At 65.9% G+C, this 19,384-nt stretch overlaps 2 protein-coding genes across 4 annotated transcripts; one reads left to right on the top strand and one right to left on the bottom strand.

Annotated features, from left to right (window-relative positions):
- The first annotated feature begins 2,148 nt into the window (after nucleotides 1-2,148).
- On the top strand, nucleotides 2,149-13,692 carry DVL1 (dishevelled segment polarity protein 1). Of its 3 annotated transcripts, XM_013050390.2 has the most exons (16): nucleotides 2,149-2,406; nucleotides 6,985-7,054; nucleotides 7,159-7,280; nucleotides 7,507-7,610; nucleotides 7,858-7,996; nucleotides 8,811-8,904; nucleotides 8,988-9,057; nucleotides 9,150-9,289; nucleotides 9,369-9,445; nucleotides 9,519-9,586; nucleotides 9,738-9,890; nucleotides 10,490-10,621; nucleotides 10,702-10,869; nucleotides 10,947-11,153; nucleotides 11,824-11,863; nucleotides 12,382-12,514. In XM_013050390.2, exons 1-15 carry the CDS (start codon nucleotides 2,237-2,239, stop codon nucleotides 11,832-11,834), a joined length of 1,725 nt encoding a protein of 574 aa, XP_012905844.2. In that variant the 5' UTR covers nucleotides 2,149-2,236; the 3' UTR covers nucleotides 11,835-11,863; nucleotides 12,382-12,514. The 3 variants fall into 3 exon arrangements, with proteins under 3 accessions (XP_012905844.2, XP_004781409.3, XP_044919440.1); XM_004781352.3 differs by lacking the exon at nucleotides 11,824-11,863 and having other exon boundaries at nucleotides 9,738-9,815; nucleotides 12,382-13,692; XM_045063505.1 differs by lacking the exon at nucleotides 11,824-11,863 and having other exon boundaries at nucleotides 12,382-13,692.
- Nucleotides 13,650-19,287, bottom strand: TAS1R3 (taste 1 receptor member 3). The gene is made up of 6 exons (XM_004781326.3): nucleotides 17,593-19,287; nucleotides 17,186-17,486; nucleotides 16,315-17,097; nucleotides 15,981-16,184; nucleotides 15,720-15,840; nucleotides 13,650-15,549 (listed from the first exon to the last, which is right to left on the bottom strand). Exons 1-6 carry the CDS (start codon nucleotides 17,775-17,777, stop codon nucleotides 14,591-14,593), a joined length of 2,553 nt encoding a protein of 850 aa, XP_004781383.2. The 5' UTR covers nucleotides 17,778-19,287; the 3' UTR covers nucleotides 13,650-14,590.
- Nucleotides 19,288-19,384: the final 97 nt, after the last annotated feature.

The raw sequence follows: 19,384 nt of genomic DNA, 5'->3' as shown, positions 1-19,384 counted from the left end.
GGTCGTCAGCTGTGCAATGCGCGGACAGCACCTTGGAGTGGCTGTCCTCTCACCACACACCTGCGAGGATCCCACAGTGGCAAAGGCCAGCGGGGGTGGGGGTGGAGGCTAGTCCAGCGAGCTGTGGCTTGCTTGCCTGCCTGCCTCCCAGCCTGGTGACCCCTGGCCTCATAGTGCCTGCATTGCTCTGACCACAGACTCACTCCTCCTTAACCAGCTGAGCCACCCAGGCGCCCCAGACTCACTCCTCCTTGCACTGGACCAGCCTGACCACATCAGAGACTGCTGGTACTGGTCTCTAGCCTCTGGCTACCAGCCTCTCTCATACGACTTGTGCAGCAATGCGAGAAAGAGAGGTTTGGGGGGCGGGCAGCAGAGTGCAGAGGGGGCATCAGACCTGCATCTGTGAGACCAGCAGTCACTGGTGTCTGGCCTGGGGGATGCTGGTCTCCTGGGAGCTCTCAGAGTGGGGGCTGTCTCCCTCCCCTAAACCCCCAGCAGAAGGCCCCGGCAGACCCTTCCTCCAAGGCCATGCTACCTGGCTTCCTCAGATTACCTCTGTGGAAACCAAGACCCGAGGGGAGACGCTGCATGCTTTGCTGATTGAGTGTCCATCTCACAGAGCCCTGTCCTATCTCCCCACCAGAGCCTAGGGGGATGGAGGTCAGTGCCCTTGGCCTAGGCTGACCTGGGGGCAGTCTCTAGCCCAAGCTCAGGGACTCTCCTTCAAAGTCTGGCTCCCGCAGTCAGTGGTGGACTGATGCGCTTTTTCCTGTGCTGATCCACTGCCCAGGGACGGTCATGACTAGGCATCTGGGACAGCTCCAGGCTCCAGCCAGCTTCAGGGGGAGTGTCGGCCGGGACAGGCTGCAAGGGGCATCAGTCATCCTCCACCATGATCACTCTCGGGTCCTAACGGCCTTCACTCTCACCATGTGGGACTCCCTCTACAAGCCTCAAGTCTTCCTCGTGGGGGTTGGGGAGACCCTCTACCTCCAGCGGGGTCAGCGTGTGGTTGGAGCCTCCACAGCCTCAGGGCTGCTGCTCTGGGTCTCCCTTGGTCCCCAGAGGACCCCAGCCTGGTTGGATCGGCAGAGGCGGTGATGGGGGGGAATCTTCGCCCGCAGCCAGAAGCGCCTGGCCCGGGGCACTCTGGGCACACGTGCGTGCGCACTTGGCCGCCGCCTTCAGCCGCACACGCACTCCCGCCTCCGCGCGAACACCCGCATGCGCTCGGCGCGCGTTCCGCGGAGCCTCTGTGGCGCGGGCAGAGGACGCGCGGGCACGCAGCGGGCGTCCGGGCACGGGACCGAGCTGTCTCTGGCTCCCGCCCGCACGCAGGGACCTCAGCTTCCCGTGCTGCCCCCCAGCTGCCCGCCGATGTAACCGGGACGCCCCCCGACTCTGAGCACCCACGGGCCCCGGAGCGCTCGCGAAGGGGGTGGAGAAGCGGAACCCTACTCCTGGGAGGTGCGGTCGACCCCTGGGGGCCCCGGCGGGGGACCTGGCGTCGCCTGGGGCGGGGTCTCCCTTCGGACCGCAGGGCTGCTTCCGGGGGGGCTCCCCAGCCCTCTCCCTCCGGGGGACGCGCGCCTGTTCGCCCACGGGCCGACACCGCAGGCCGAGCAGGGGTTACGGCCCGAACACATTGCGGGCGTCCCGCGTGCCGGACCCGGGACCCCGGGCGGGAGAAGGGGGGCGGGGCGGGGCACGGGAGAGCGGCGGGAGCTCAGCGCCGCCGCCGCCGCCGCCGCTGCCTACGCGCCCCCCCACCCCGGCCCTTCCGCGCGTGCGCAGCCCCGCCCCGCGCCGCGCCGCCAGCGGCCCGGTGACGTCAGGCCCCGCCCGCTCTCGGGCGCCCCCCGGCGGGCGCGCTTAGGCCCGGGGCCGGCGGTCCCTTTAACTGCGCGGCCCGAGGGGGCGGCGGCGGCGGCGGCGGCGGCGGGGCGCGCGGACGCGGCCGGGCCTCGCGCGCCCTCCCTGCCTGCGTCCCCGGGCCGGGGCGGATGGGCGGCCGCGGGCCGCGGGGCAGCAGCCGGGGCGCGCGCGGAGTCGGGGCCGGCGGGGCGGGTGGGGCCGGGGCGGCCGGGCGGGGCGCCGGGGGCCTGGGAGCGGCCGGGCCGGGAGCGGCGGGCGGGCGGGCGGGCGGGGCGCAGGCCGGCAGCGGGGAGGCGCCGGCGTCCGAGCCCCGGGCCGGGCCGGGAGCGCCGCGCGGGCCCCGCGCCGCCGCCGCGCCATGGCGGAGACCAAGATCATCTATCACATGGACGAGGAGGAGACGCCGTACCTGGTCAAGCTGCCCGTGGCGCCCGAGCGCGTCACGCTGGCCGACTTCAAGAACGTGCTCAGCAACCGGCCCGTGCACGCTTACAAATTCTTCTTCAAGTCCATGGACCAGGACTTCGGGTCAGTGGGCCGTGGGGGCCTGTGCGCGGGGACGGGTGTCCGCACCTGTCCGCGCCGGGGCAGGGCCTCGGGGAGTCTTGGGACTGTGACCGGGCGCCGTGCCTCCGCTCCCCGGGGGTGCCGTGCGTCCAGCCTGGCTGTGCCCTGAGCTGGGGACGCCTGGGGCCCTGGCTGCCTGCCCAGGAGCCTGGGAGCGCTGGGCGGTGGGGAGACGGGGGTCCTCGTTTCTCCACGCGCTCTGGGCCGGGGCCTGCGTGGCTGAGTGTGTTGACTTGCCGGTGGTCAAGGTCCGTGCCCCAGGGTGAGCTCGGCACTTGTCAGACTCAGGGTCCCCCTGCCCCCTTCTGTGGAGGGCAGGTGCTTATAGGGCTGACCTGAAGGGCTTGTGATTCCTGGGGCCTGGGGTCAGAGGAATGTCAGCAGGGGATGGAAGGGATGAGGGCAGGGTCCTAGCTGCCCAGTGGGTCCCCTGTAATTAGCACGGGAAAAGAGGTGATCTCTCGTGAGCACAGATTTGTCTGTAGAAGCCTGCGGAAGTTTCCAGAGGCTCAAGAGAGCCTCCCCCTGGATCCCTCCTCCAGGGTCCTGAGGGTAAAGCAGAGGTTGAGGATCACTAGGGGCCAAGGGTTGTCACCCCCCACCCCCCCACCCCCCACCTGAAGGGCGCTTTCTGTTGGGCTTCTGTGCTTCTTGAGCCACATAGTACTTGGGTTCCTGGGAGCAGCCTGGATCATCTGCTGACACCAGAAGCCTCTGGGTCAATGTCCCCATGTCCAGCCCTAGTGGTGGCTGTCTTAGCTGAGGGGACTTCCCGCTTGCACTAGGCAGGGCCTCTGGGACGGTGAGCAGGAGGCCGGCTGTACTCTTGAAGCTCTGTCTGAGGCCTGACCCAGCACAGCCGTGGTAACTTGAGTCCCCAGCTCAGCAATGCTGGGGGAGGGTGGGGTACTTAGAGGCCTCATGGGCTGAGCAGGTGTGCCTGGCCGCCCTCAGGCAGCCTGTGTCCTTGTGTGTGAGTGTGTCTCGGGACTTTGACATTGAGGCCATTTCCTGGATTTTCTGGTTTGCATGGACCCTGGGCAGCCCCAGGTCAGGTCAAGCGGGGGCCATTCAGCAGTTCTCTGGGAGGCCTGAGGGAAGTTTGGACAATTAGACTTTCTTGCTAACCACTGCTACTGGGGAAGGGCAGAGAGGGAGCGTGCATTCTCGGCCACTCTGGGTGGGCTGGGCAGTGGCCCCACCATGAGAGGGGTAGTCTCAGATCAGGGGCTGTGAGGACCACCCTGGTGAGCCTGGGCCTCCTGCCCCAGCCTACCATCCCACTGTAGGCCAGGCCTTGAGTTCCCTGAGCCTCTGTTCCCAGCCATGGTTGGCCACTTAGTAAGGGAAAGGGGAGTCTGAGGTGTGGCCCTGGCCACCTGCTCTGCGCTGGGTCCCACTCCCATCTTTGGCTGAGTGAGTGGGGGGTCCTGTGCCTACCTCTCATTTTTCCCATGCAGGTCACAGCAAAGCTGGGGAAGGTCCCTGGGGCTATGGTGGGCTGACCCAGAGGTGCCAAGCTTTGGCTCTGGCGGGCGGTGGCACAGGGAGGAGTCTGGGGCTTTTTGATGTGAGGCAGAGGTTGGAGTTCCTTGCTACCAGGGCTGCCTTGCTGATTCCAGGCCTGGATAGACTTGGCACCTAGCTTATCTGCCTGGCAGCCGCCCGGGTACTTCCATCTCTGGGCCAGGAGCTCTGGTCTCTGAAGCCCTCTGTCTGTGGGTGGCGGGGCAAGGGGTGGGGACTGGGCCTGACCCAGCCTCCCTGGCGAGGGCCCACTCTGCCCTCTGCAGCCGGTCCATCTGGGCTCAGCGCCCCCAGTGGTGTTGGGAGGTCCAGAGAGGCACCCTTGGCACGTATGGCAGGGTGTAGAGGACCGTGACCCCCTTGTCCTGGAGCTTGCAGGGCCACGGCCTGGGGGAGCTCTAGGGTCAGGAGGCGGGGGGTTTGGGGGGAAAGGGGCAGCCAGAGGCACAGTGGGAGCTGAGGATCCCTGACTTGTGGGGGCATGGGGGGGGCTCTCTTTGAGATCTCCTCTGTCGCGTATGAGCTTGCTCTGCCATCTTCCTGCTCCGTGGCAGGAGTTTCGTGGGGGGACCTTGTGCCTCTGAAGATAGGCAAGGGTTGGCCTATGGCATGCTGTGGCCTCTGGGAGCCCTGGGGGTCCCCCTGTGGCTGTGCTTGGCTCTAAGGGCCCTGCTCTGGGCAGATTCCTTGCCAGGGCGAGTCTGCGGGGGTGGCGGGCGGGGCCGGACAGCCACAAGTTTGAGGCTAACTGGGATCTCGCCAGGAATTTTGAGGTTGGGGGCGTGGTGCCGGCGGGGGTGTGTGTGCCCCTGGGCGGGCGCCCCAAGGGTCAGCAGAGACTGTTTCCGAGGTCTCCTTTTCCCCCTGGTGAGGCCTGGCCAGGGAGGGAGCCCCAGAGCTGTTGGGAGGCATTTCCCCTAGGCTCCACTGAGGCCTCCCCTGCCCTTGGCTCTGCCTGGAGCTCCCAGAGATTATGCTGGGCAGTGGTGGGCAGCATCGTGCATCCTGAGGAAGGCACCTGTGCCCTTGTCCTGGAGGCTCTGGCACCACCCCCACCTGCTGGCTGTTTTGGCCTAACTGGGTGGGGTCTTGGTGCCCCCGCACCCCGGCTGCTCCAGGTGGAAGACGGGATGACCTGTCGCGCTGGGCTGGGGGACTTGGGTTCCTCCGGCAGGGGAGCAGGGACTCTGGGCTCTGGGGGCTCATTTATGCAGGGGTGGGGGGCACAGAGGCTCGGGCAGCCCTGGGTGATTGGTCACCTGGAGGCCCTGGCCAGGTGGGCCATCGGCCGCTGGGGGAGCCAGGCAGGCTCTGTGCAGTGAGGGCTGGGAGCTCATCTGCTGGCCCTGGGGTGAATCAGAAAGGGCAGGGGCTTGGCAGTGGCAGGGGAAGTTGGGCCACCTGGGCCGTGGAACAGGAGCCACATCTTTCCAGAGTCTTGGCTGCTGCTTTCACTCTCAGCCCGTGCTCTCAGCCTGCTGGGCCCCAGGAGGGCTGGCTGCACGGCTGTCTGTTGGCTGCAGCTGGCAGAGCCCCAGCTGGGCCCCTTTAGGTCTTCTTCTGGCGGCCCCCTCTTGGGGGACCTCAGCTGAGTCCCGGGCTGGGTCCCAGGCTCCCTGGGGGGCTTGTTCTGTTCAGCTGTCGGTGCCTGCGTTGGTTGGAGCAGCAGATGCAGGGTCTTCTCGCCCTGCCACCCGCCCGCCTCTCTGCTCCCTGCATGGCTGGCATGCAGAGGGGTGTGTCAGGGTTGCTGCGGGATACTGGCAGGGTGCCCCCTCCGGCCCTGGCTGGCCCTGTCTCTCCTGTCTCCTGGGGCCTGAGTGGTGGGTGGTGGACCTAGGCCTCGCTCCCTTGGAGGAGTGTGGCGTGCCCACCCCGTGGAGGCCTCCCGCCACCTGTTGTTGCCCAGGACTGGCAGAGTCCCGGTGTCCAGGCTCAACCGGTCACAAGGCTGCTTCCTGCCTGTTCTCCTGGCTCCTGTTTTTCTACTGGGCCCGAGTCCCCGATGTGGAAATCCTACTGTGTTGGGCAGGGCTGGGCTCGAGGAGGGTAGGGCGTTGGGGTGCCTCCTGCTGCCGGCCTGGCCCTGCCTGCCCTGATCCCTGGGGCTCAAGGAGGCCACAGTGTGGGGTGCATCTGGGCCATAACCCTTGCCTGCCCCACCGCACGGCCCTTGTGAACCATGCTGGCTGCTGCTTTCCTCAGCCCTGTGGATCTGACAGCTGACCCTATGCCCCACCTGTGTCTGACCACAGTGTCGTTGGCTTACCACCCTGTTAGCATTGCTTTGGCTTTCTGTGTCCTGCCTGGGTACCGTCCCCACCCCCACACCACCAGGCCAGGGGCTGGTTGCTGGCCTCTGAGGCTGGGACTTCTCAGTGGGCCCAGCGGCCTGTGCCTGGCTGTCCTTGCAGGACTTGAGTTGGGCTGTTGCAGAGAGTGGGGTCTGCTTCTGTCTCCACGGCCAGGGGGACGGGCCGGGCGGGCGGTGGCCTGCCCTCCGTGTGCACGTTCAGGTCTGCGTGCCCTCCTCTCGCGGCCTGCCTGTGCTCATGTGGTCTGCTTATCCTCACGTCTGTATTGAGGCCTGTTGTGAATCAGGCCCTGTTCTGGGGTGGGGCTGGGTCTGGGGGGTGAGGAGGTGACCAGAAGCCAGAAGAAGCCAGATAGAGCCCCGCTGTCGTGCAGCCACATTCCCTGGGCACAGAAACACAGAGCAGGGCAGACGCTCGCATTATAGGGGTGACGAGGTGACCCTCTGCCACTCGAGGGGCGGGAGTTTGGACCTCCTTCTGACCTGGGCCATGGGAGGTGTCCACAGAAGGGTGACAAGGGTCCCCAGATCGGATTGCTGCAGCAGGGGCATCCACACAGACTGACGTCTGGGCATGTGGCCGGACAGCCTGGGCTGGCACGCGCCCTGGCTGAGAGTGTGGGGGCGCCTTCCCTCCGGAGCCCGCTGGTGGGAGCCAGCCCTCCTGCGCGTGGTCTCACAGCACTGTCTGCCCACAGGGTCGTGAAGGAGGAGATCTCCGATGATAACGCCAAGCTGCCCTGCTTCAACGGCCGTGTGGTCTCCTGGGTGAGTCCATGGGATGTCGGCTAGGGAGGGGGCTGGGCGGGGCTGGACCGTGTGGGCGGGGGGCAGGCTGGCGGCTACCCCTGAGCCCTTGCTGTCCTCCGCAGCTGGTCCTGGCCGAGGGCGCACACTCGGATGCCGGGTCTCAGAGCACGGATGGCCACACAGACCGGCCCCCACCTCTTGAGAGAACAGGCGGCATCGGGGACTCCCGGCCACCCTCTTTCCAGTAAGGACGGGGCGGGGCGGGGGGTCTGAGCCTGGTGGTCCTGAGGGGCCTGCTGCCTACCAGGCCTGTCAGGGGAAGAGGCGACCAGCCAGGGACCCGTGGTCGGTGGAGGAGGGGCGGGCAGGAAGGCCCAGTCTGGGCAGGTGTGTGGGTGGGAGAGGAGGGAGGGAACCAGGAGGGTGTCGCAGCGCGGACTGCCCCAGCCCACCCTCTCTGGTGGGCACAGCCCCAACGTAGCCAGCAGCCGTGACGGGATGGACAATGAGACCGGCACGGAGTCTCTGGTCAGCCACCGGCGGGAGCGAGCCCGACGGCGGAACCGTGAGGAAGGTAACGAAGCCGCACCCGAGATATGACCAGGACCCCGTGGTGCACCCTACGACCCTGCCTCCTCCAAGTAGTGCCCCCAAACCAATGGGGGTCCAAGAGTGGAGGTCCTAGGCCTGTCTGCCCAGGACCCCAGGGATACTCCCCCCGCCAGCAGCCCCACTGTCACCTGGCGGGCTCCCAGGTCAGTTGGTGCTTAAGGCCACATAGGGAACTCCATGGCCAGCTCCCCTACTTGCTGTCCCCACAGTTGCCCGGACCAATGGGCACCCAAGGGGGGACCGGCGGCGAGACCTGGGGCTGCCCCCCGACAGTGCCTCTGCGGTGCTGAGCAGCGAACTCGAGTCCAGCAGCTTCATCGACTCTGATGAGGATGACAACACAAGCCGGTGCGTGGGTGTGTGCATGCGGGTGTGTGTAGGTGCTGTAGGTGCGCGTGGGTATGTGTGCACGCAGATATACGTGTGTAGGTGTTACAGGTGTGTGTGCACATGGATGTACATGTGCGGGTGTTACAGGTGTCCGTGGGTGTGTGCATGCGGGTGTGTGTGCAGGTGCTGTAGGTGTGCGTGGGTGTGTGTGCACGCAGATATACGTGTGTGGGTGTTACAGGTGTGTGTGCACATGGATGTGTGTGTGCGGGTGTTACAGGTGTGCGTGGGTGTGCGTGCACGGGCGTTACAGGTGGGTGTGTGCATGTGGGTGTGTATGCATGCAGATGTGTGCATGGGTGTTACAGGTGTGCGTGGGTGGGTGCATCCAGATGTGTGTGCAAGCATATTCCAGGTGTGCACAAGCATGCCTGTGTGTGTGTAATGCGTGTGCCTGCATGGGTGTGTGAGCAGGCACGTGCACAGTCCTGTCGCATGTGGGTGTGCAGATATGTAATGGCATGTGTGCACATGCGTGGGGGTGTGCGATTCCAGGCGTGTATCTATACATGGACATGTGTGTGCTCATGTGCACTGGCTTCCCCAGCGTTTGTGTGTTCGTCTTGCCTGGGTGGTGCTGCACGGAGGTGCGGAGCCCATACGGGTCACGTGGGTGGGGCCGTGTCCACACCGGAGCGGAGCCTAATCCTGGGCAGACTCTACCCCAGCTTGTCCTAGGCCGACCCGGCTGGGGGCGTCCTGTCTCCCACCCCACCCCTGCCTTGCAGTCCTGGGCCAGGCCCTTAACCTCCCCGCCCCTCCCCTGCCCCAGCCTGAGCAGCTCCACGGAGCAGAGCACGTCCTCACGGCTCATCCGGAAGCACAAGCGGAGGCGGCGGAAGCAGCGCCTGCGGCAGGCGGACCGGGTAGGTGGTGGCCGGGCCGGGGTGGGGCGGGGGGCATCCCATGAAGCCTCTGCCCCCCGGCCCTCACTTGGGTCGCCCTGCAGGCTTCTTCCTTCAGCAGCATCACAGACTCCACCATGTCCCTGAACATCATCACCGTCACTCTCAACATGGGTGAGGCCTTCTTGGGGTCCCCCGCGGGGTGCTGGGTCCCCTGGCGGGGCTGCCCCCCTCAGGGGGCGCCTGCTCACCCCTCGCCCCTGCAGAGAGGCACCACTTCCTGGGTATCAGCATCGTGGGCCAGAGCAACGAGCGGGGTGACGGCGGCATCTACATCGGCTCCATCATGAAGGGCGGGGCCGTGGCGGCCGACGGGCGCATCGAGCCGGGGGACATGCTGCTGCAGGTATGGGGCGGCGGGGAGGGGCTGGGGGTGCCGCGAGGCCAGCTCGCCGAGCCACCGCGCTGAACCCGTCACCCCCCAGGTCAACGACATCAACTTCGAGAACATGAGCAACGACGACGCCGTGCGGGTGCTGCGGGAGATCGTGTCCCAGACGGGGTGAGGTGGAGGGTGGGCGGGGCATGACTGGGGCCCCTGCAGCTTCGCCTGTGTGACCCGCTGCACCCCACAGGCCCATCAGCCTCACGGTGGCCAAGTGCTGGGACCCGACCCCCCGGAGCTACTTCACCATCCCGAGGGGTGAGTGATCCTGCAGGGCTGCTACGGGAGGGGGGGTGAGGGCGCCTGCCCAGCCTGAAGGTCCTCTCCTCTGTGCCTCTGTGCTCCATCGTGCGCTGCCATCCATCCGTCTGTCTGTCCGTCCATCCATTACCACACGGCGGCCACCCAGCTGACCCGGTACGGCCCATCGACCCCGCCGCCTGGCTGTCCCACACGGCGGCGCTGACCGGAGCCCTGCCACGCTATGGTACGAGCCCCTGCTCCAGTGCCGTCACACGCACCAGCTCCTCCTCACTAACCAGCTCTGTGCCCGGCGCTCCACGTAAGTGGCAGCTCAGGGGAGCAGGGACCTGAGGCCCCAGGGCGCCCACCCAGCACTGTTGCAGTGGAGGGCCTGTGCGTGGGCGGTTGCGGCTGACACGTGTCTGTCTGCCCTCCCGCGTGCCCTCCTTCCAGCTGGGTGGCCATGTGGTGGGGTTGAAAGATGCCTGGAGGGGTCAGGCCAGCCCTGGGGACCCCCGGAGAGCAGAGGCAGGGCTTGCGCCTGGCTTTCCTGCAGCTAACACGACTAACAGCCCTGCGAGCGGAGTGGGGGGGGAGGAGGCCTCTCCCTGTGGGGCTCTGGTCTGCGGGGGGCAGGGGTGGAGTGGGGGCGTGGCCTCACCTGGGTTTAGGCCCAAGATCCTGACGAAGCATCTGCAGGGGTAGGGGACAAAGACCTGACCCCCCTTGCTCCCCGCCCCTGTGAGGGTCTGTGCTGTGGTGGGATTGGAGCCCACAGTCGCTGGATAGCCTCACGGCCCGGGTTCTGTGACCACAGACCCGACCCAGAGCGCGGTCCCCACAGCTGGCCCCACGGCCCATCCCAGCCCTCCCTGCCATTGGCTGCTCAGGGCTGAGGGCAGGGGCTGTGCCTTGCAGAACTGGAGGAGACGCCTCTGACGGTGAAGAGTGACATGGGCGCCGTGGTGCGTGTCATGCAGCTGCCAGACTCGGGCCTGGAGATCCGAGACCGCATGTGGCTCAAGATCACCATCGCCAACGCCGTCATCGGTGAGGGCTGCCACGGGGCTGGCTCTAGGCGGGTGGGCCGGGGCCCCAGGCTCTGGGCCCTGACGTGCGCTCCGGGTCAGGGGCGGACGTGGTGGACTGGCTGTACACGCACGTGGAGGGCTTCAAGGAGCGGCGCGAGGCTCGCAAGTACGCCAGCAGCATGCTGAAGCGGGGCTTCCTGCGGCACACGGTCAACAAGATCACCTTCTCGGAGCAGTGCTACTACGTCTTCGGGGACTTGTGCAGCAGTGAGTGGGGGGCTGCGGGCCGGGGGTCCCCCGAGGGCCCACCCACACTGCCCTCACCCACCCACCCCTCCCGCCAGATCTCGCAGCCCTGAACCTCAACAGCGGCTCCAGCGGGGCCTCGGATCAGGACACGCTGGCCCCCCTGCCCCATTCGGCCGCCCCGTGGCCCCTGGGTCAGGGCTACCCCTACCAGTACCCGGGCCCCCCGCCCTGCTTCCCACCTGCGTACCAGGACCCTGGCTTCAGCTATGGTAGCGGCAGCGCAGGAAGTCAGCAGAGCGAAGGTGAGAGCCAGCATGCTGGGTGCCAGCTCCCCACTGTCCCTGCCGCCTGGCTCTGCCGTGTGTGCCCGCCCCCCTGCCCCGTGCGCTCCTCCCTGCTCTGTGCTGAGGCCCTGGGTGAGCTACTTCTGGAAGGGGTGAGTGGTTCAGGATGGGGAGAACTCTGCAGACTTGGGGGCTGTGTGTTGTGGAGGTGCTGATGTTCCAGGTGCAGCAGAAGCAAAAGGCCAGGAGATGGGCTGGGGAAGGACGGCAGAGAGGTCCCAGGACGTGATGGAGAACAGACACCTGCCCCCAGCACCTGCAACCTGGCCTGGAGCCAGAGGTGGACAGTCCCACAGACAACTGGGGACCCACCCTAGGATGTATGGAGAGCTGAGCAGGAAGCTCAGGGGCGTCCCTGAGGAGGGGGCTTGTTAGAGGAGTGGCCTGAGGCTGTTGGTGTCACTGGAGCCAGGGGACAGAGGTCAGGCAGTCAGCCTGGTAGAGGCAGACAGGGAGGGGGAGAGGAGAGCAGGTCAGAGGGCAGCGGTGGCCCAGAGGAGGCCGGTGCCGGGTGCCTGCAGATCCTGCTCAGGCCCGGCTGGTGGTGGCACACGCCGCAGGCGGGAACGGGTGTCCGGGCTGGGCCCACTGTGTAACTCGTGCTATCCCTTGCTTTGTGCTGAGCAAGCCTTAGACTGAAGGACTAGCGGAGTGGACCCTCCGGGCCGGTAAGCCAGGGTCCCGCCCGGCGTCCCTCTCGGCATGTTCCCGGCCAGTTGGCCTTCTCAGGGTCCCCGCTCTTCCTGGGAGCCCAGGACGGGGGCTGAGCTGAGTAACTGGCCAGGGCCTTGGGGCTGGACGGAAGGTGGGTCTTGGGGGTGGGGGGCCCAGGATGGCCAACGGGAGCACCGGGCACACGGGGCCTCACTTGGGCCTCAGGCTCTCAGCTGCAAGATCAGGCATTGGGGTGAGATGGGGGGCACTGAGCTGGCCCCAGAGTGTCCCTGCCTGCCTGCGTCTGCTCGCCCTGCCTCCCCCCTCCCCCCGGCCTGCTGCTGCTGCTGCTCTTGCTTCTCTGAGTGGGGCCAGCCCTGCTCTCCTGTCTGCATGGCTGCCCCCTCCCACACCCACCCTGCTTGAGACCATCAGGTTCTGTCCCTGGTCTCCCTGGCAATGGCCGGTCACCCTGGCAGTGATGTGGCGTGACACTGAGCATCTCACTCCTGTCCCCTGTCCTTGACTCCAGGAAGCAAAAGCAGCGGGTCCACCCGGAGCGCCGGCGGGAGCAGCCGGCGGGCACTGGGCCGTGAGAAGGAGCGCCGGGCGGCTGGAGCCGGGGGCAGTGGCAGCGAGTCAGACCACACGGCGCCGAGTGGGGTTGGTGGTGGCAGCTGGCGGGAGCGTCCGGCTAGCCAGCTCAGCCGGGGCAGCAGCCCACACAGCCAGGCCTCGGCTGCTGCCCCGGGGCTACCCCCACTGTATCCCTTAACAAAGGCTTACTCAGTGGTGGGGGGGCCACCAGGGGGGCCGCCTGTCCGGGAGCTGGCTGCTGTTCCCCCAGAGCTGACAGGTAGCCGCCAGTCCTTCCAGAAGGCCATGGGAAACCCCTGTGAATTTTTTGTTGACATCATGTGACTGAGAGAGTGCCTTCAGCTCGGCCCCGAGGTGGGGGAGCCGGTGGTCCTGCAGGAGGGCATTGTCTCTGGGGCTCGTGTGAGCTTGCCTTATTGGTGGCTGTCCTGGGTCAGGCCAGCCTGTGCTTCCATGCACGCAAGGGGCCATGTCAGGGGCCCAGGCCTGGACAGAGTGGGAGCAGGCTGGGCGAGGGGCTGACGGCAGCCCAGACCACCATGATCTGAGTTTAGCAGTCCGTCCATTCCTATTTGGAGCAGCTTGTGTCCGTACAGACCCTGTGCCCTTGGGGTGTGCCTCAGAGACCCCCCCACTTGCCTAAAGAGCGGTGCACAGAGCCCCAGACTAAGCTGAGGAGTGGCTAGTGGGCCTGCACCCCCTCTTTGCTCAAATCACAGGCCCCACCACTCTTGCCTGGGCTGGGTTGGCCTTTCTTGAAGGTGGAATCAGAGCCCCCAGGCTCCTCTGTGGATGCCCAGGGTAGGGATCTAATTTATTTATTTATTGCCTGGCCTGTGTGCTCTGGGGGAGGTGGTGGCCAGCACCCCGCCCCCACCGGGTCTCAGACTGAATGCAGGGACGCAGGTCCCATCTGAAAGTGGGAGGGTTGGCGAGGGGGTAGATGGGAGGGGGACGTGTTTTGGCTGGTGGTGGTGGGGATGTGACCCTGAGGGGCAAGGGGCCCAGATGCACACAGCTGCTGCAGGGGCAGGGTGTGGGGAAGAGGGGGTAGCCAGCCCGCTCCTACTTGCTGCCCTCGGGTGGCTGCCCACCCTCTCACGCCGCTTCCTTCCTGGCGTTTCTGGCCTGCACACATCTGCGCTGTAGATACTGTATCAAGTCGGAGTGTCCGTCCAGATAGTTAATAGAGCTGCTTCTGTGTAAATGCTATTTTAAAGACTAAAAAGCATTTAATTTTATGGGACGGATGTGTGGTCTGTGTCTCTTCTCTTATCCGGGGTACCTTAGAAGGCTGGAGTGTGGTGGCTTGTCCAGCCTCCCCAGGGCCTGGCTGAGAGCTGACGGACTGGCCGGGTGCTGTCCTCTGGGTCTCTGGTCCGCACCGGGGCTCTGTCCCTGGTCCTGGCTTCTGGCAGGGTCCTAGTGGCTGGTCTTCTGTCCGTGGTGCTAACTCCTGGCTCCAGGGGTCTTGGCTATGGGTGCTGGCCTTGGTGCTGACCCCAGGCTCTGTCCACGGTGCTGCTGGCCATCTGACCCCATTTTACCAGCTCAGGCCGGGCCACGGAGAGAAGAGGAGGTGGGGTGTGCTCCCCATCCTCCCCCAAGTGGGACCCCACCCTACTTACCATTCCTGTCCCACTCTAAGGGCCCACGGTCGATGGAATGCCCCTGCAGAGGGGTCAGAGCAGCTCCAGCCCACCCACTAACCTCCCATTCCTATGATGCTTGGATGGGGTGCTGACTGGAGGCTCCAGGCTGGGCCTGGCCAGGCAAGTAATGCCCAGCTTGGCGAGCTTCAGGTGATCTGGTTGCGGGCTCTCCTGAGCTCTTGGCATGAGCTACAGGAGCCCTGAGGAATCTTTCTATGGGCCTCTTTTTTGGACCACTGGGACTGGGTCACACGGGTAGGCCCTGGCCAGGGCTTGTCTAAGACCTGCAGAGCTGCTCTGGGGCCCCAAATGGGTGCTTCAGGTCCAAGGATCGCTGTGGCGTCAAGATCAGCAGTCAGCCTGCAGTCAGGATCGAGGGCTGGGGGTGGTCTCAGCAGCTGGGGTACAGTCTGGGGTTGCTTCATAGGAACTTGGTTTGGGGACATCGCAGCTAAGTCTGGGTTCACTGGGGTGAGGTCCCTGGGTCGGGGGTCACTTGTTTTTGCCCTGAGTCTCCTGCCCCCCAGTACTACTGCTGCACTGTACTCTGGCATCATCTCCCAGGAAGAATGCAGGGGTGTTGAGCTCCGGCCGCCACAGCAGCAGGTAGCACTTGGGCAGGTGGAAGGTGGCCAGGATGCCCAGGGCACAGAGGAGGATGGCACCCATCTGCACCGTGGGCTGGTGGGCCACGTGCACATTAGCAAAGAGAGGCACAAAGGAGATCCAGGTGATAAAGTAGGTCAGCATGGCAAAAGTGAGGCCACGGGCGCCATTGTAGTGGCCCGGCTGGCTCTGCACCAGGAAGGTGCCCAGGAAGCAGAGGAAGGCCAGCACAGCATTGGTGGCGTGCACCAGGCCGAAGCTGACCCAGGAGCGCACACGGCAGTGCACCAGCGCCTCTGTGGGCAGCACCCACCAGTCCGTCACCACCTCTGGCGGGAAAACTACCAGGTACCAGGCACACAGTGCCGCTTCTGCCAGCAGAGCCAGTAGCACCACCAGCCAGGCCCAGGGCCCCTGCAGGCGGCCACGCAGCTGCTCTGCCCAGCTGGGTGGCAACTCCGAGCGCACAAATATCTGGGCCGCTTGCAAGAAAAGTGTGCTCAGGCAGCCAGTAAGTGGAATGTGGAGCAGTGGCTGCTGGGCCAGGCAGCTGGCAGGGCCTGGCCGACCAGGGAACAGGAGGACGCTGAGGCAGACCAGGCCCAGGCAGGCCAGGCCAAAGCAGGCCCATGGCCCACCTGAGGCCTGAACCAGTGGGCTGTGCCAGTGCCAGATGAAGAGCCCCAGGGCTGCCAGCACCAGGCCCAGCGCCAGGCCCAGCAGTATAAGCAAAACCAGCACGGCTGGCTCCCCCCATGCCAGGAACGTGGGCCTGCGGGGGAAGCAGCGTGTGCTCCGGTCTGGGGACCACTGGTCCTGCTCACACTGGGTGCAGAGGAGGTCATCTGTGGTGTGGGAGGAAAGAAGGGGCACTGGGGGGGGGCACCGGCCCCTCGGCCTCACTCCCACCCACTTGCTCTGGCCTCAGAGTCGGCCGTGGAGCCAGGACACAGACCGCACGTGTCCTGGGTCCCCACTCGTCCTCAGCTCAGGCAGGCCTGGGAGAGCTGCTCACCTGGGCTGCGCTGGTAGCTGCCGGCCTTGCAGTCCACGCAGTCGTAACAGCAGGAGTGGAAGCCTTTCACTCGGCGCACCTGGCCCTCCCTGCACTGCCGGGAGCACTGCGACACAGGCAGCTGGCACAGGGCCTCGGGGCTCAGGTTGTGCTTGGCTGGGCGTGCCCCCAGACTAGGGATGGTCCCCCCAACCCGTCCTACCGACCCCACCCATCCCCCCCGACAGAGCTAGAGCTTGTTCCTGGGTGAGGGGGGCTCACCTGGTTCCCTGGTGTGTGCCAGGACAGCTGGGAGTGCCAGAGCTTCAGGCGGCCGTTAAAGACTCCGACAGTGCGCAACTCGGGTGTCGGGTCCCGCCACACCCACAGTTTTAGGTCATAATCCATGTTCACGTTCCCGCTGGCATCGAACTGCAGTGCCAGGCCACGTGCGTGGAAGGTCATGTTGTACATGTTCTCGAGGAGCTGGGGGGTGGGTGGGAGCAGGTGGGGAGTGCTGGGCCAGCAGCTGCCTCCGGCCCTAACTCCCCCAACTCCGCACGGAAACTCCTCCTCCAGAGCATGGGCGGTGGGCGTGGGGGCTCCCTGCCCTTACCTGCCAGGGCTGCACAGGCTCCCGCGGGGGGCAGCCTGAGGCAGTGCAGAGCAGTGTGTTGTGAAGGGCCTGGGCCACGCCGTACACGGCCGCATAGGCGGCGAAGGTCTGGTGGTGCAGCAACCCCGCAGATACATCCTCCAGCATGATGTGGTCACACTGAGGGCAGCGCGGCCCCACCACGTGCTCCTCTAGGCCTGGCTGTTCAGCGTCCAGCGAGGCACAGAAGGCGGGGTCGGCTGCCAGGGCCAGGCGGCTGCGCACGTAGGACGGAAACTCGGGCATGGGGGCGCCCTGCTGGAGGAAGCCAAGCACGGTGCCCACCGTGGCCAAGCCGGGCAGCGTCATGACCAGGTCTGAGGTCAGCCAGGCCTCGCTGGCCACCCACACCTTGGGTGAGAGCCTGTGGCGGATGCTGTCGCCGAGGAGGGCGCGGGCCGCGCGGGCGGAGGAGAAGAGCACCAGCACCTGCGCACGGCTCTGGTTCACCTGGCGCAGCAGGTCCTGCACAGAGCCCGGCCGCAGGCTGCCCGCGGGCGGCAGCGGCACCAGGCCCTCGTGTGCGATGCAGATGCCCCTGGCGTTGGCCAAGCTGGAGAAGAGGCTCAGGCCCTGCCGGCCGTACTCGTCGTCACTGCCCGCCGCAGCCACCCAGCTCCAGCCGAGCTCCAGCAGCAGCTCCACCATAGCCTCGGCCTGCGAGCGGTCGCTGGGCACCGTGCGGAAGAAGGACGGGAAGGTTTGCCGGTCGCTCAGCCGGTCGGTGCTGGCCCCGTAGCTGATCTGCAGGGACAGCGACCAGCTCCTGAGGTGGGGCCTCCTGCGGGTGGGGCCGGCGGGGGCCGGGGGCCCCGGGGGGTCGGGGGCACACCTGAGGCATGAGGAAGAAGCTGAAGAACTTGCCGGTGACGAGGGCGAGCTCGGACGAGTGGGGTCCAATGACAGCCAGCACGCGGGGCTGGTACTGCGTGTAATTGCAGTAGGCGGCAATGTCGCAGCTGCCCGCCTTGGCCATGAACATGAGGCTGGGCTTCATGGCCACCACGGGCTCTGAACACGTGTCGAAGAGGTCGCAGCCCAGACGCAGCCCCGGCAGCAGGGCGGACCCATTGTTGATCTCCTCCACGGCCATCTTCACGGCCAGCGCCCAGAGCAGGCCGAGGGCCGAGAACCTGGGGCCACACAGGGCTGTGGGCGGCCACACCCTGTCCCCACTCGGGAGCCCCCCAGACCCGAGCCCCCCCCCCGTCTCCCTTGCTCCCCCCCCCACCTCCCTACCTAGTGCACACAGTGGCGTTGGGTTGTATCCTGCCGCCCAGACCAGCATCGTCAGCTGTGCCCAGAGGGAAGAGCCCGCCCAGCATGTAGTCCCCTTGCATCCTGAGCTGCTGGGATAAGCACAGTGGGGCGCCTGCCCCGAGGCCTAAGAGAGCCGTGAGGCCCAGGAGAGTCCAGCCTAGCATAGCAGGTGCCAGCTTCCAGCGGGGCCGGTGAATGAGAGAATGGGGCCCCGATACGATGACTTGGGGCAGGGGAGAGCAGAGGATTTGCTTAGCAAAATCGTCACATGTCCTCACCTGCCAAGCCCAGAGGCCCCGGGGACACCCTTGCTTTCCTGGGCCCGGTGGGTGGGTTTGTGCTCCTTGCGCTCTTTGGTCCTGATGCCACCCACCAGGCTCTCTGGCTGACAGTGACCTGGGCAGTCAGGCTCTGAGCAACCACGGACCATGACCTTGTTAGCTGGCTGTGCCCAAGCCCCTCTGCACCCTCCCCTTTCCTGGAAAAGAGAAAGGACACTCAGGACTTCTCTGCTAGAGGGTCCTGGGGTCTCCAGCTGCCTGGAGGTGGTACTGGTGTCCCTAGGAGTAGGGACAGAAACACATCTTCCAGCCCTGGGCAGGACTGTTAGTAGTGGGGGAGGGGGTGCGGGCATGACTACCCCTGCAGGCTCAGGGTGACCAGCCAGGAGGGCAGCAGCCGGCTCTCCATCCTGGGGCTGGGCTGGGGCGGGGGTGGGTGGGTGGTTCCCAGGATGGGGACTGCGGGAAGACAGTGCAACTTGAAGGTCTGGGCTGTCGCTCTGCTCGGGGTCTGAGGACAGAAACTTCAGGGACCCTGAGCCTGGATCTGCCCACACCCTGCCTGGGCTCTTAACACAGCAGGTGCCTCCCTCGGGGGACAGAGGGCACAGCGGGGATTGCAGGGCTGAGCATGCAAACAAGGGAGGAAAGGCTGTAACCAAATGGGCCTCTGAGGCTGGGTCAGCACCAGGTGTGTGCAGGTGAGCCCGACCGACGTGCCAGCTGCAGTTCCTCCCTAGGCTCTGGGTGCCCCAGGGATGTGACACGACGCTCAGGTGTGGGGGTGCCCATGAGGCACCCAGAGGAACGAGGGAGGCTACCGACACCCCTGCAGTGGAGTGGGAGCTCTGGATGGTCTCAACCCTGGCGAATGTTTACTGGAGATGGTCTGGGATCTGATCTTTGCTGCCCGTGGGGAGGGACCAAGCTGCACGGCGTGCTCAGGCATGCACATGTGTGTGCAGAATACACACTCGACGTACAGTTCACACTTGCCGTGTGTGGCTCCCACATGCCCGTATGCACAGGGGTGCACACAGCAGCCTTCACGGTCACCTGCCTTTGTGGGCACCACACAGTGCTGTAGTCCGTGCAGGACAGGCCCAAGCAGCAGGCCTGGAGGTGGCGGAGGGGACCCAGCACTGGACACTGTTTGGGTCTGACGCTGGGGTGTCCAAGAGCATGCTGCCCAACACGGATCCTCTTTCTGTCCCAACCACTGCTGAGGCTCAGAACAGCTCCCTGCACAGGCCGCAGGCCGGGAAGGTCTGTCTTCTCCCTACAGCCTGTCCAGCTGGCCTCACACCTGCCCTTCCAACCCAGCCCCAAAATGTCCAAATGTGGGCATATCCCAAAATGTGGAAAATGACAAGGACCTTGGTGGGGGCTCGGGGGACACAAGCACAGACAGGTAGCATTCCCCTGCCCCATGGTGGCCAGGATAGGCCTCACGTCCCTGTGGCTGAAGAGTGGGGTCACATCCCTCCTCC

Source organism: Mustela putorius, unplaced genomic scaffold, assembly GCF_011764305.1.
Source record: "Mustela putorius furo isolate JIRA1106 unplaced genomic scaffold, ASM1176430v1.1 tig00003853_pilon_pilon_pilon, whole genome shotgun sequence".
In the NCBI taxonomy this organism is placed as follows: Eukaryota; Metazoa; Chordata; class Mammalia; order Carnivora; family Mustelidae; genus Mustela; species Mustela putorius.
The sequence above is the reverse complement of the archived record's forward strand: the minus strand, read 5'-3'. Positions and strand labels throughout refer to the sequence as shown.

Bases quoted from the DNA above. Each gene is read 5' to 3' on its own strand.
- DVL1 (XM_045063505.1), top strand. From the start codon at position 2,237: ATGGCGGAGACCAAGATCATCTATCACATGGACGAGGAGGAGACGCCG. The intron at 9,058-9,149 runs GTGAGGCCTTCT...TCGCCCCTGCAG, and splicing joins CACCGTCACTCTCAACATGG to AGAGGCACCACTTCCTGGGT. The intron at 10,870-10,946 runs GTGAGTGGGGGG...CCCTCCCGCCAG, and splicing joins CTTCGGGGACTTGTGCAGCA to ATCTCGCAGCCCTGAACCTC.
- TAS1R3 (XM_004781326.3), bottom strand. From the start codon at position 17,777: ATGCTAGGCTGGACTCTCCTGGGCCTCACGGCTCTCTTAGGCCTCGGG. The intron at 17,098-17,185 runs GTGTGCCCCCGA...CTGTCCCTGCAG, and splicing joins GCTTCTTCCTCATGCCTCAG to ATCAGCTACGGGGCCAGCAC. The intron at 16,185-16,314 runs GTAAGGGCAGGG...CCCACCCCCCAG, and splicing joins AGCCTGTGCAGCCCTGGCAG to CTCCTCGAGAACATGTACAA.